We start from the raw sequence: 13,039 nt of genomic DNA, 5'->3' as shown, positions 1-13,039 counted from the left end.
GTGGGGAATAAAGCGATGGAGAGCGTGTGGCTTGTTTGTGCGTCAGTCCACTTGGGGAATCCCAATGCCGGTATGCCACATGAGGTCACGGGGTCACGGCTGTATGCGGTGCAGACAGTTGATTTCAAGTTTTTTGGAATCTGTAGTGCAACATCCGCGGCAGCACTTTTTTTCAGCAAAGAAGGGGAAAACGCTCGATTGGGATGTTTCACCAAATCCTTTAATGAGTACTTTGTGCGTTGGCAGGAAACCCGAGAACCAGAAGAAAACCAACACATATGCATGTTGGAAAACACTCAATGTCCTGTACTAATGGACGCCTGGCCACTTTGTATCGCATCACGTGTGGAAGATTCTCAAATATCTACTGCTCCACAGACATTCCACTCTAGAACGCCAAGCTTAAAAGGCAAACAAAAAGGTTAAAAAGGTCCATGTATACCCCAAAGACAATATTTATTCTAATAAGCACATATGCTGTGTTATCTTTGAAAATACTTTATCATTACAACTACATTTTGTATCCGTTTTAATAGAAAAAAAATATATATGAGAACTAAAAATGTCCTTCAAATAAGGTGAATAGAATGACATTTAAAATTGAAAGAAAGGGAAGTGTTTCCCTGTTCAAGCAGTGTTGGGCAGTGTTCACTTCGCTGGTGGCCAGAAGCCAGTGGTGACGATTCCCCATACTTATGGTGGGGGACGGTATCCCTGTAAAACTACCACCATTACATTCCAACAAGGAAACACGGACTTTACAAATTGTATCAACCAGTTGTAAAAAAAAGCTGAGGCAAATACCAATCAGGATGTAATGTGTTTGCTTAACGACACAACTTTGGGCATATGTCTACAAGGTTTCCAATACACAGCATTGAAAGCCCTCGAAAAATAAAACATGAATAGCCCACCGCTTCCCACCTGCTATCACCCACGTGATAATAAAGATGCTGAGACGTCTTTATTTGGAAAGAATCAAGTTCACATTTGCATACGGATGTGTCCGCCAGTTGGACTTCCCTTTTGTGTTCGCCCTTGGAGGTCTCACGTGGGCAGCAGATTTTGTATAAAAGCAAAGAGATCCAAACAGCGAGACACGACAGTGGAGAGGATTCACTCGTGATCGAGAAGCTCCAACTCATCGATTAACCATGCTCGCCTTTCTTGTCTGCGCTGCTCTGCTGGTTGGAGGTGAGTGCTCCTCTTGCTGACACGTTGAGCTGCTGAGTGATTGCAATGCACGCATTTGGTTTAGTGGAGCAACCGTTCCATGTTCTTCAGGAATTGGACTCAGTTCTATAAGCAGCTCCTGGCACCAGACATACCTAAACGCCTTTTGGCTTTACCCGAATATCGTAAAATTCTTCCGTTAGATTGCCAAATACTTAAATATTATCTATGACACGAATGTTGAGGAAAACTATCTTAGGTAATTGTAAGCACTACTAACCCTCTTCCTGGAGACAGAGTAGATTATTATACACTCTGGCCGCAACGGAGCACCTTAGTCAATAACCCTATATATCACGGATCACCTCAGGGCATTACCATGATGAATCCGAAAAGGGGATCCAGGAAAAATGGTGAGGAGGTGGAGGAACAGGCCTCACCTTATTGTGAATATACTCTGAATGAGAGTAGTTCCTAGGAGGGGAATGGGCGGATCAGGGCTTCAAGTGCTCTCTTTTACACGTCACTCGCTATTTTGGCTAGACCACATGGGTTATAAACGGATGCCGATATACCCTCAATAACCCCTGGTTGAGGAGAAAAAAATTACCCAGAGGGCATAACTCCTGGATATTCCAACCCTACATGTACGGTGATATGCCCTCTGTCATGGTTGCGGTTTCGGGTTTTAAATAAAACAATATATGTAAAAGAAGCTCCTGTAACGTGGAGTGAAACATCGGACATCATGCAGAACAGTACAAGGTTCAACCCAAAAACACAAGAGATTTGTGTGGTATTGTTTCTGCTATTATGTGCGTTAGTGCTATTGTGTATGGTATTATGCGTGTTTGCTATTGTGTATAGTATTGTGCGTGTATGCTATTGTTCCTTACAGCTGAGGTGTCTGCTCAGAGCTGTGGGATCGCAGCATATCCCCAGATCCGCGTGGTGAACGGCGTCGAGGCTCGCGCCAACTCCTGGCCTTGGCAGGTAACGGCAGAGGCTGAATAACAGCCATCACAGCCACACGATTCATTGTCAGTCGATCTCAGTGCAGCAGCATCCATTGTTGCACATGCCACGTAGAGGCCCTCATCCAGCAGTGGATTGACAAAAGGGCTGCATGTGTGCACCATGAAATGTTCAGATCTTCCATTCTTCGTAATGACGTTGAATCATTGACTATAATGGGAAAGTGGAAGCGCTATGAACGAGGGTACCTGGGTTACATTCCCTGCGACTGCTAACATCAGTGGCGAGCGAATTCCGAAACAGTACCGGATTACACCCCTTCACAGCCAGCTGTGATTAGCATTGTGAGGCAGTGGATTGACAAAACGTCTAAGTTAGAACTGTATTATTTGACATATACATTGGACTGAGTCCTGGACAAATGACAGTAACCACCACCGCCACGCTGCGTGTGCATTGCAGGCGCTCGTGCAGAGGTACTCTGGAGGAAGATGGGTCAACTACTGCGGAGGAACCCTCATTGATAGTCAATGGGTGCTCACCTCTGCCAGCTGCTTCACGTGAGTCACGGCACCAGTGGCGTTGCTATCGTGTGTGTGCAGGTGGTGCAACTGCACCGGGGCCCAGGCGCTGTACATTATTTTTCTGTACCACATTGCGACCACCAAAGGTGGAGCAGTGGATCTTTGGAGCAAAGAGTCAGCCTCTATAAATGACCTTTACACATTGTGTAATGGTCACAAGGTGTAAAAGTGAAAATACCATGCTGTAACTCGCACTATTTATGTTTTGTAATTCCTCACTGAAATATTTACAGGTGTAAGTGATTAAGACCGTCCGTCGCTCTGTTATCCCCCCACATCCACCACAACGTGCAGGAGTGGCTACAGCTACAGGGTGGTGCTGGGAAAGCACAGTGTGTCCACATCCGAGTTCGGGGAGGTCACCCCTCCATTGAGCCTGGCCGTCTGGCATAGCTACTGGAATCCCAGCATGCCGTCGAATGGGTGAGAACGCACATGGCTGCGCTGGCTACGTGACACCGTGACATTCAGAGTTGCAATAAACAGATATACATACATTTAAACAGACGTGCATATGATACATTCAGACAGACAAGAGACAGATTTAATATTTTTTACTCACAAAGCTCTTCATTGACACTGCCTTGAAGTGCAAAAAAAAATCCAATTGTAATATAACTAGAATTTTGGCAACCTATGGCCGCCTTTTTCTATCTCCTGCCTTTCAATGAAATTTAAACTATTGAATGTAGGGTGTATAGGCATATATGCCTCCAAAAGAAATGTAAATTTTTTTTTGGGGCGGGGTCGATAATTGTTGTAAACTTGTTGGATCAACTTTTTACTCCCACATCTTGGGGGGGGGGGGTCACTTTCTCTATCTCTTTGATTCAGCCTCCATCTGAAAGGCTCTGATAATTTAGTTGACTGACAAACAAACGGACACATGGAACGCTAGGCTTTTATAATAGATATTTCAGGGAATGGTAATTTTTCTTCTGTATAATTTTTATGATAGAAGGCAGTGATAATGACAAGGCGATTAGTTGTCTTTATTTGTACTCGTACGCTGCTTTGAGCCCATGCTTTATTTAACAAAGAGACAGATCTACACAATGCTATTGCTTCATCTCATACTATCCTTCCAATAATAATCCAATAACTGGAATATACAGGAGATGTCCTCATATCCATGAAAAGCTTACACATCTGTGGGAGTTGTAGCGATCACAAAATCTTCTATTATCCATGGTCATATTATTCCTATTCATTATTTATTCCCCACGAAAAAGTGGAGCTAAAATAGCAGATAATCGCTTCTGCGATGATAATCCCAAACATCACCAAAGTTGAGGAGTTCTCCTGTGCACAGCACTGAACCCCCATTGCTTGGTGTTATGTTCGGTGTTGAGCGTCGCATCACAGCTGCCCCTGTCTCGATGCCCCACAGGTACGACATCGCCATGTTCAAGATTGCGTCGCCCGTGGCTCTCTCCAGCAAGGTGCGCCTCGCCTGCCTGCCCAGCGCCAACCAGATACTGTCCAACAACTACCCGTGCTACGCCACGGGCTGGGGATCCCTCGACAGTGAGTACCGTTCACTCAGTGTCCATTCACCCCAAAGTGACAATTTCCCCTGCAGATTAACGAGATGAAGATGGCTGAGAAACTGTCACAAGTCACATTCTAGGGTTGACTCAGCCCTTAATATTTTTGGGGTTGAAAAAGGAACACAACTCTGCATAGTCAAGAGTGGGAAATAGCCTCCCAGTAGGGTGGCGGTGTTGCTATTTGGCCTTTCCCTTCTGAGCATAAAGACAGCGACGGTTCGCTTGGGGAGCACCTGTTAACGCTACCTAACCCTGATGCTTTCACCAACGATCTCCGTCTCTACATTGTCTGTGCACGTGAGCAGCCAGCGGCCCCTTCCCCAGCGCGCTACAGCAGGCCAGCCTGCCCGTGGTGGACTACGCGACGTGCAGCCAGCCCAGCTGGTGGGGGAGCAGCCTGAGGAGCAGCGTCATCTGTGCAGGGGGCAGCACCCGCTCAGCGTGCTATGTGCGTCCGGAGTTCAACGCGAGCCAACCCTCATCAATTCCTTAACGAAAATAGTTGTCAGCAAAATGTTTCCTTTAAATCTTAATTTAGTCAACAGTGAGTGGACAACAATCACCAAGCATGGTGATGACTTTGACCACTGCCATTACTGACTGGCTCACCTGTTAATGTTGGGGGAGCGAAAGGGGCGCACATTCACCCCAATAATTAGAAACTCGAGTCGACAAATAGTGTGACTTTTTTAATCGCCTCGAATAAAAGAATTACTAAATTAAATCCACGGACACTAAGAATTTACTAACATCCCCACAGACTAAGTTAATGCATGACTATATTAACACAATATAAATGTTGACTTGTCATATTTGGTAGCCAGACACTGCCACATGTGTCTAGCTGCCAGAGTCGTATGGGGCAAGACACAGAAAGGCGTTTTGGGCAATGGGAGGGATCAGGCTTCGGGGTTGTGCGATATAACTCTGTTATTTAGCAACACGGTCCGAAAGCACACTTGCAAAGTTTGATCATCCAGACATCGATACATGAGCTCCAATCTCCTGTACTGAACCTTGCCAGCACCCACCCCCATATCCCGTTGCTGCTTTACCCAGTGAACGTAGATGCTTGTCTATCCTCTTGTATACATCACAGGGTGATGGAGGTGGCCCACTGAACTGCCAGCGGTGGGACAATGCCTGGGTGGTGCAGGGAATCACCAGCTACATATCATCTCTGGGCTGCAACACGATCCGCAAGCCCACTGTGTTCACCCGTGTGTCAGCCTACACGAGCTGGATCAGCGCTGTGAGTGCCGATGATGTCAATGTCAAATTGTCAATGTTATTTCCATGATCTTGCTGTCAATGTCAATATTGATGCTGATAATGTAGCGATGTCATTGTCATTATCATGCAAATGGTAGTCAAAATCATTGTTAATACCACGTCACTGCCAATGTCGTTATTGTTATTGCTCTTATACAATACATTTTATTGTCAATGTTGATATTGTAAATATCAATGTAAGTGTCACCTACAACCTTTTAATTAATCAGGAAAACGTTATACGGATGGGGCATATGTGGAGGATTGAAATGGACATGTTACCAAGACAAGCATTGACAGTGGAATTCAGTGGTCAAAAACTAAATGGAAACATGGAAACCACAAGATGAGTCAAGTGTTGAGTGCAAATAGAAGCGGTGGCACCGTGTGATGACCTTTTAATCAATCATAAAGCAAAGGTGACATGAGTAATCAGTTTGGCTAGTTTCGTCCATGGTATGATTGCTATCATGTTCGTTATCTGTAGGTCCTGACTTTCATACACCACCCATTTTCCGTTTCTCCCGCAGGTCATGAGCGTGTACCGTGAAGCCCCGAAACTCGCGGAGGGAGAGCAGAGCGTCAACAGTGGAGTCAATGCCACAATTGCCGCATTCAAGAAGCCACAGGCTTGAAGCTTCACGCTCTTTACATCAATGCTACCACTAACCCTAGAATTACATTTTCTTGTTACTGGTATTCCCTGTTTTAGTGTGAGACCGAGCATGTGAGCATAGAATGGGTGGTTCGATTAACTCAGTTTGTTTGGGCATGCTAGATATGTTACCAGTGTTAATTATAACACAATTTGGCATTTAGATCAGATGTTGAACAGTTAGTCATTTTGAAATGTTTTGGCAATACCAACATATATATTTACATCCAGTACTGAATATACATCTTTTAAATTGAAGTTCCACCATAACACTGTACTTTCCATACCAAGTTACTTTTTCTATTTTTGTATAGAGTATAGACACTGTTAAAAAATATTGCATATACAATACCATTCGACTGATTATAAATGCTAAATTTGAACAAGCCACTAAATTCGCAAAGTATGTATTCCCAAGCAACAGTTGGAGCTGCAAGCTCACCGGACCATTGGATCACTTTTAAATGGTTTGTTTGCTTCACATGTACAGTCCCTACATATCCAGTGTATTGAATCACTTGAAATGAATGTCATTTAAGTTTCAATATATTGGTCAAGGTCAGGTAGTATGTGCAATTTCTTACAATATCGATTGAGTCAGAATCATATCATGGTGTATTGTGGGAAGAGAGTTGATTGAGGGTCATACAGCATTGTCAAGAGAATGTCTTTTAAATGATGAATGTCTTTGATGGTTTTTTTTAATTCGTCATACTGCAATGAGCTCAATACATTTCTAATCTCATGGTGTATAGTTTGGATTGGTGCAAAATAAAAACGTAAAAAAATATTATTGAATGAAATGACTAGTGGACTGTTGTATATATTGTTTGGTGAAAAAGGTACATAATGAAGAGAAAAATATAAAAAATATAAAATTATGCAAATTAGGCTAAAATAATTAAATGTGTGTGCAATTAATGTTAATTGATGTTAACTGAGTGTAAGGGTAATGTGATGAATAATGTTTGATGAAAAATGTGCGTAACATGTTACTTGAAAATGTACGTGTATAATGTGTATTATAAATGTGTGTGTGTATGTGTATATGTCTGTACCGAGGGAATTTCCATTTGGTAGAGATATAATGGGAGGCTGATCAATGCCCGGGTGCGATCAAGGGATGGCTCCCTATTGGTCAACCACGTTATGCATGCCGATGATTTGGTAATAGCTGCTCATTCAGAGGTGGAGTTGGAGACGCTGCTGCTAAGACTGGAGCGTGCCACTAAGAGGTGGGGCCTTACCATCAGCCACACCAAAACTAAGCACCTGCCTGGGTATTTTGTACCATGGGACACTCCACCCACACAACTCCCAATCAGTGATGGGGCAGTTGTGGAGAGAGTGGAGAGTTTCCCATACCTGAGCAGTGCGCTTGTGACCGGCTCCAGTTTAACAGCAGAGGTCTCACTCCGAATCAGTCGAGCGGCAATATCTTTTCATCGGTTGCATAACGCTATGTGGAAGCTACCTGGTCTGTCGCTCTGCACGAAGCTTCAGGTCTTCTCGGCCACAGTCATTCCCTCCCTTCTCTACGCTAGCGAAACGTGGACCCCCCTAACGGAGCATCTTCGCCGGTTAGAAACATTTAGGCTGGCCTGCCGACGATCCATCCTGGGTTTAACCAGGCTGGATTGTGTGAGGAGCTCACAAATCCTTGAAAGATCTGGGCAAAGTCCCATCGGTGAGCTCTTCCGACAGGCAAGGCTGCGTTGGCTGGATCATGTAGCCCGCATGCCCAGCCACCGCATGCCTAAACAGCTTTTGTTCGGCCGGATTGAGGGGGCTAGGTGGGCGTGGCACGGGCTAGAGAAGAGATGGAGTGATGTGGTACAGGAGGCCGTGGAGCTGAGTGGACTTGCCAATGACTGGTAACAGCGGTGTCAAGATTGGCCTCTGTGGAGAAGGCTCGTGAAGGACGCTACTGGGCAGTTGGAGGCAGTCGCCCTCCAACAGCAATGGAGGGCGGAGGAGCGACGCTCACAACAACGAGTGGAGCGCCGGGTGGCTAAAGCACAGCAAGTTGGCACAATTGGGGCCACAGGTGGTGCATCAGCCAGTCATCTCGGTCATCTCAGTCAGTTGACCCGTGGCACCTGGGTCTGCCCCGTGACCTCCTGCCAGCGGGCGTTCGACACTTCACGTGGCCTCAAGGTGCACATGGCCTGGCACAAGCGTCGTGGTGACGTCACCGCCACTTAGTGGCGAATGGCGGTTGTTGTTGTATATTGTCTGGTAAAACAATTCCCCTACTTCCTCGTGGTGCTGGACGGGCAATGCTGTCGTGGACAGCGCTGTGGGGGGGGGGGGGGAGGGCCAATTCCAATTGGCCTTTCCCCTCATGGCGTCTGTGACCACCACAGCGGCTAAATGGGAGCTCTGGACGGGTGCGAGGTGCTGGTAACCCCTCCACCTTCAATTAATTACCACTAAACTACGACCGAAAAATGTAATTAACAAGCTTGTGCCGGAGGCCCTGGGGGGACAGGCGTCAATGACGTCTCCTGGCCAAACTCCATTTGGCGGAGCCAGGAGCTTTAATCTTTACCCTTGGGGTACCTCCAGAAACAACAAAAGCCACTATGGATGGCCACGTGGAATGTTCAAACGCTCACTGCGGAGGAGAGGCTCCCACTTCTCTGTTGGGAGCTGGATCAGTACCGTCTGGATCTCTGTGGCATTCAGGAGGGCCAGTGGACCGGTTCTGGCTCCTGCCACCATGAGCGGTGGACAGTCCTCTTCTCGGGGCAGGAGACTGCCCAACAACAGGATGTGGCTCTTCTTCTGAACAAAAGAATGAAGGGAGCGTGGGAGCGTGGCGGTGAGGTGTGGGAAGCTGTAAGCCCCAGGCTACTTTGGGCTCGCCTTCCCATCAACCAGAGGCGAGGCGTGGTGGTCGTTGTTACTTATGCCCCCACCGAAGACAAACATCCGTGGAATGATGCAGGCAAGGCCGATGAGTCAGATGCCTTCTATGACCTCCTGTCACAGGTGTTGGCTAAAGTAGCCCCTCGGGATAGAGTCATCTTGTTGGGTGACTTCAATGCCCGAGTTGGTCATGATGCTGGCACCTGGTTTGGAGTGATTGGAAGACATGGGCCAGATCAGCTCCATAACAACGATAGGAGGCTTCTAGATTTTTGTGCAGCCCATGCGCTTGTAATTACCAACACGCTGTTACAGCATCGGCGCATCCACACAACATCATGGATGCATGCCGGGTCCAAGCAAGAACATCTGCTGGACTACATAGTGACGGACCAGCAGATGCGAGCCCATGTCCTTGACACCAGGACCTACCATGGAGCTGATCTACCCTCTGACCATCGACTAGTCATCTGTAAGATGTGCCTGCCATTCTTCCACTCTGGTGGTGGGTGTACACCCAGGACCCCATTCAAACCTAAGGTGGCCTGGTCTCAGCTAGCTGATGAAAGTTGCAAGGGAGAATTTCATCATCGCTTGTGGCTGTGGTTGGCATCGTCCCCCACTCCAGCAGATGTCGAGGGTAAATGGGCGAGGTTTCGGACTGTGACTCAGGCAGCTGCAATGGCTGCTTTAGGTACGTGGTCCAGACTTCCCCAGACAGAGGCGTAGCTAGGGGGGGCAGAGGGGTACATATGGCCCAGGGCGCCAAAGGAAAAGGGGCGCCAAAATGAGGCTTACAACGTTACATTATAACTTATTGCGGTGGGCGCGGCAGCCTGAAACTACTGCACAAATCTACACCTCAACCTCACACACAGCCTACATGTCGTGTAATTACATTTTGGTACGCGCGCCTATTAAGAACATGGAATAACGTTCCAAACAACAGACAGGCGCAGTCTTTCAGCCTTAGTCACTGGCCTGTTTTTTGGCGGCGGAAACGGCCTATTTTTAGTTCTTATTAGTGACACCACGCTCCAGGCGGCTGCAGCAGCCGGAGCAGCCCACGCACGTCAACATAGCGTGACCTTCATTTAGCAGCATTTACTACAAGGCTCACTTATACGTGTACGTCGCTCGTACCTTATATTTGAACTGACCTAACAGCCGAGCCATGCTCGCTGGCGGACACTAAATGAGAGTGTTACTGTGTTAGCGAGACCACCGCGCCACGACTACAAGCCACCGGACGATTGTCAACCTCGGCGGGTAAGTCTATGCCGTTACATGGCCGCGTACGACCGACAGTATAAGCTTATAGGCGGTGGCGTCCAAAGCGGCGACCTATTTTGGTTACTTGAACAACAAGAGGTATGTTTTATGATATTTTTTGATAAATAAGTTAATATATGTTTTTAATATAGAATAAAATATATTATATCGATATTTTTAAATATCTGCAGCATAATCTGCCTTTAAGCGTATATGTTATGTACTTTTAATCTGCATGTATAGCCTAATTATTATAATAATTATTTAGTGTAGTAGCACTATGCCAGTGCCACTATGTTATTGTCTAGGCCTACACATATTTTTTCACTTCAGTGTACTCAGTGATATAATAATATATTTATAATTTTTGTCAGCCATGTCAGGAAGAAAACGAAGTGGAGCTCATTTTCGTAAAAGAAAAGAAGAAGCTGAAATGGCAACAAAAAAGTCAAGTACATTACTGGCTAGCTTTTTAAAGAAAGCCAAGAAGAAAAAAGTTGAAGCTGCAAACTCCAACTCTACAGAATCAGAAGATGGCGGCTATCAACCACCTATTTCAGAGCATGTAAACGAGAAGGTTGAAGACATTGAGGACTCGGAGAAAAACATGGTTCAGACAGATGTTACTGTCTATGCTGAGGAAGACTCCGAAAACACTGAAGACCAGGGCGTCCTCGTTGAATAGGTTCAACATGATGATGAACTTGTTGACAGTAACGGGGAAGATGATATAGAATAATCTTCTGACAGAGAAGCTGAAAATAATCATTATAATGCTGTTCCGCCTGTACTCAGGTTTCACGATGTTGGCTACTTAGAATTTGATAAAACGACAAAGCTATCGAAAATATCACAGCCTCTTCGCAATGAAATGATTACTCTAGGATCATTGCCTTTTTAGCACAGAGACAATCTATCATCAGTATCCAGAGAACGTTCAATTACATCTGCATGGTTTAAACGCCGACTAGAAAACGGAGAGGAAGTGAATCATTCGTTCTAGATTTGAAGCTTTCGTGACTGCAAGGATTCATATTCTTAGGCTTTTTTTTTCGGTAAAGTCACGTAGGTAAAACATTAAAATTAATAAAAGTAAAATAAAATAAAAATCACGACGTTTCGGAGGCAACACAAGCTTCCGTCTTCAGGTGGAACCGTCACAGCCACGACAGCTGTATCAAGTAAATGAGAGATTGCAAGAGCTACCACTCCATATATATAATGGTTGAAGAGGGGGGAAGGGCCAAGTACGGCACACTTTTTATTCATATGGTAAGGTGAGGCTAACAATAGTGTGAAAAGGAGAAAACAACTAAACATGGTAAAACAAGCCTGGCTGTCTATCAATAACCTGTAATAGTTGTCTGTCAAATAAGATTGGCCAAATAAGTGTAGTTAAATCTTTTTTGCATGGTTAATCACATCTTTCCAATGATTACTCAGTTTGTAACCATCATCAAAGGTTTGTACACGAAGCCATACAAATATACAAACACAGACATAATTTCAACCGGGAGGGCTCGCCCTAACGTGCTTACGTCATCATACGTGCTTACGTCATCATACATAAGCACGTTTCATCCAACAATATAATTTGTGGCCACCTAGTGGAATCTTTAAAAGAAACTTGAGTGGTTTGTTTTAATAGTGAGTATAGAAACAAACAAGATGTATTGTAAGAGTCACTTTATTTTTCATTAATATTAAAGAAGTGAAGTTGCCTTTACATGCTTAAGCTGTTAATTTATCCATTGCATGGGTGGACCTTATCCTTATCAATTATCCAGACATTTGCCCCCCCCTGAGAGATTTTGCAGGAGCCGCCACTGTGGCTTAATACAGTACAACTTCTCGCAGTCCTTTGCCTCTGCAAGACTCGGCACTTATGGTTGATTTCGAGGACCATACCCTGGAGCAAGACACTTGGCTGGTTAAGTTTGCCCCCCGGAGTTTACCGTTGAAAGACTATTTTGTGTGGTTTGGCTTCCTCTTTATATCCGATACTTTCCCGACGTTTGCTTCCTTGGGTCAGCTGTTGGCCTTTTGAATTTATTTTCAGCTCCGCGGTCGTCATTGGTCAGTTGCTGATCTTTTGATTTTTTTGCTCTCACAAAAGCGCAAATGGTCCTTTGAGGTCGTGAACCCTTTGTCCTCCGGGTATGTGTCTTGTGTCTGTTCGAGTTTATTTAATTCATTTACAAAGCCACATCAAGGCCCATGTGGTGGGGTTCTTAATGGAACTTTTTATCTGGCTGCCCGGATATCCTGAACCAGTGATTGTCACCTCGGCTATACTTCCCCCCTTCCTCCGGAGGTCCTCTCAAGGCTTGTGGATGCAGATATTCTTAGTTGCCCCTAAGTGTGGTGTGTCTGTAGCCTTTTTTATTGTGAAACGGCCTTCCCCACTCTCATCCTTAAAAATGAAGTCCTGCTGCTGCATGTAATGACAGCCACTGGGAAGACAAAGGCGGTTGGGCATGCTCTCATTATACCCCTGGAATGCGTATTATTTTGGTCGTGGAGAATTGACATCATTCGTTTTGTATATCTTTTGATCCTTTGGTTCAATACTTCAAAACAAAACCTCCATAATTTGTTATCAAGTTTATATGCCTAACCCAGATCTCATGGTACATATGTAATGCGGGCGTAAATGACCTTCCGGATGTGACGTCATGGGGGGGAGG

The 13,039-nt window shown here is 45.4% G+C and overlaps 1 protein-coding gene across 1 annotated transcript; it reads left to right on the top strand.

Moving 5' to 3' along the window:
- Positions 1–1,106: 1,106 nt before the first annotated feature.
- Positions 1,107–6,971, top strand: LOC133344062 (chymotrypsin-like elastase family member 2A). The gene is made up of 8 exons (XM_061554006.1): positions 1,107–1,194; positions 2,072–2,166; positions 2,611–2,708; positions 3,027–3,155; positions 4,123–4,259; positions 4,588–4,730; positions 5,382–5,534; positions 6,085–6,971. The coding sequence occupies exons 1-8, from the start codon at positions 1,155–1,157 to the stop codon at positions 6,187–6,189; spliced, it is 900 nt and encodes a 299-aa protein (XP_061409990.1). The 5' UTR covers positions 1,107–1,154; the 3' UTR covers positions 6,190–6,971.
- Positions 6,972–13,039: the final 6,068 nt, after the last annotated feature.

Source organism: Lethenteron reissneri, chromosome 19 (genome assembly GCF_015708825.2).
Source record: "Lethenteron reissneri isolate LAM-NWPU_2019-01 chromosome 19, ASM1570882v1, whole genome shotgun sequence".
NCBI lineage: Eukaryota > Metazoa > Chordata > Hyperoartia > Petromyzontiformes > Petromyzontidae > Lethenteron > Lethenteron reissneri.
This window is presented reverse-complemented; position numbering and strand designations above follow the sequence as displayed.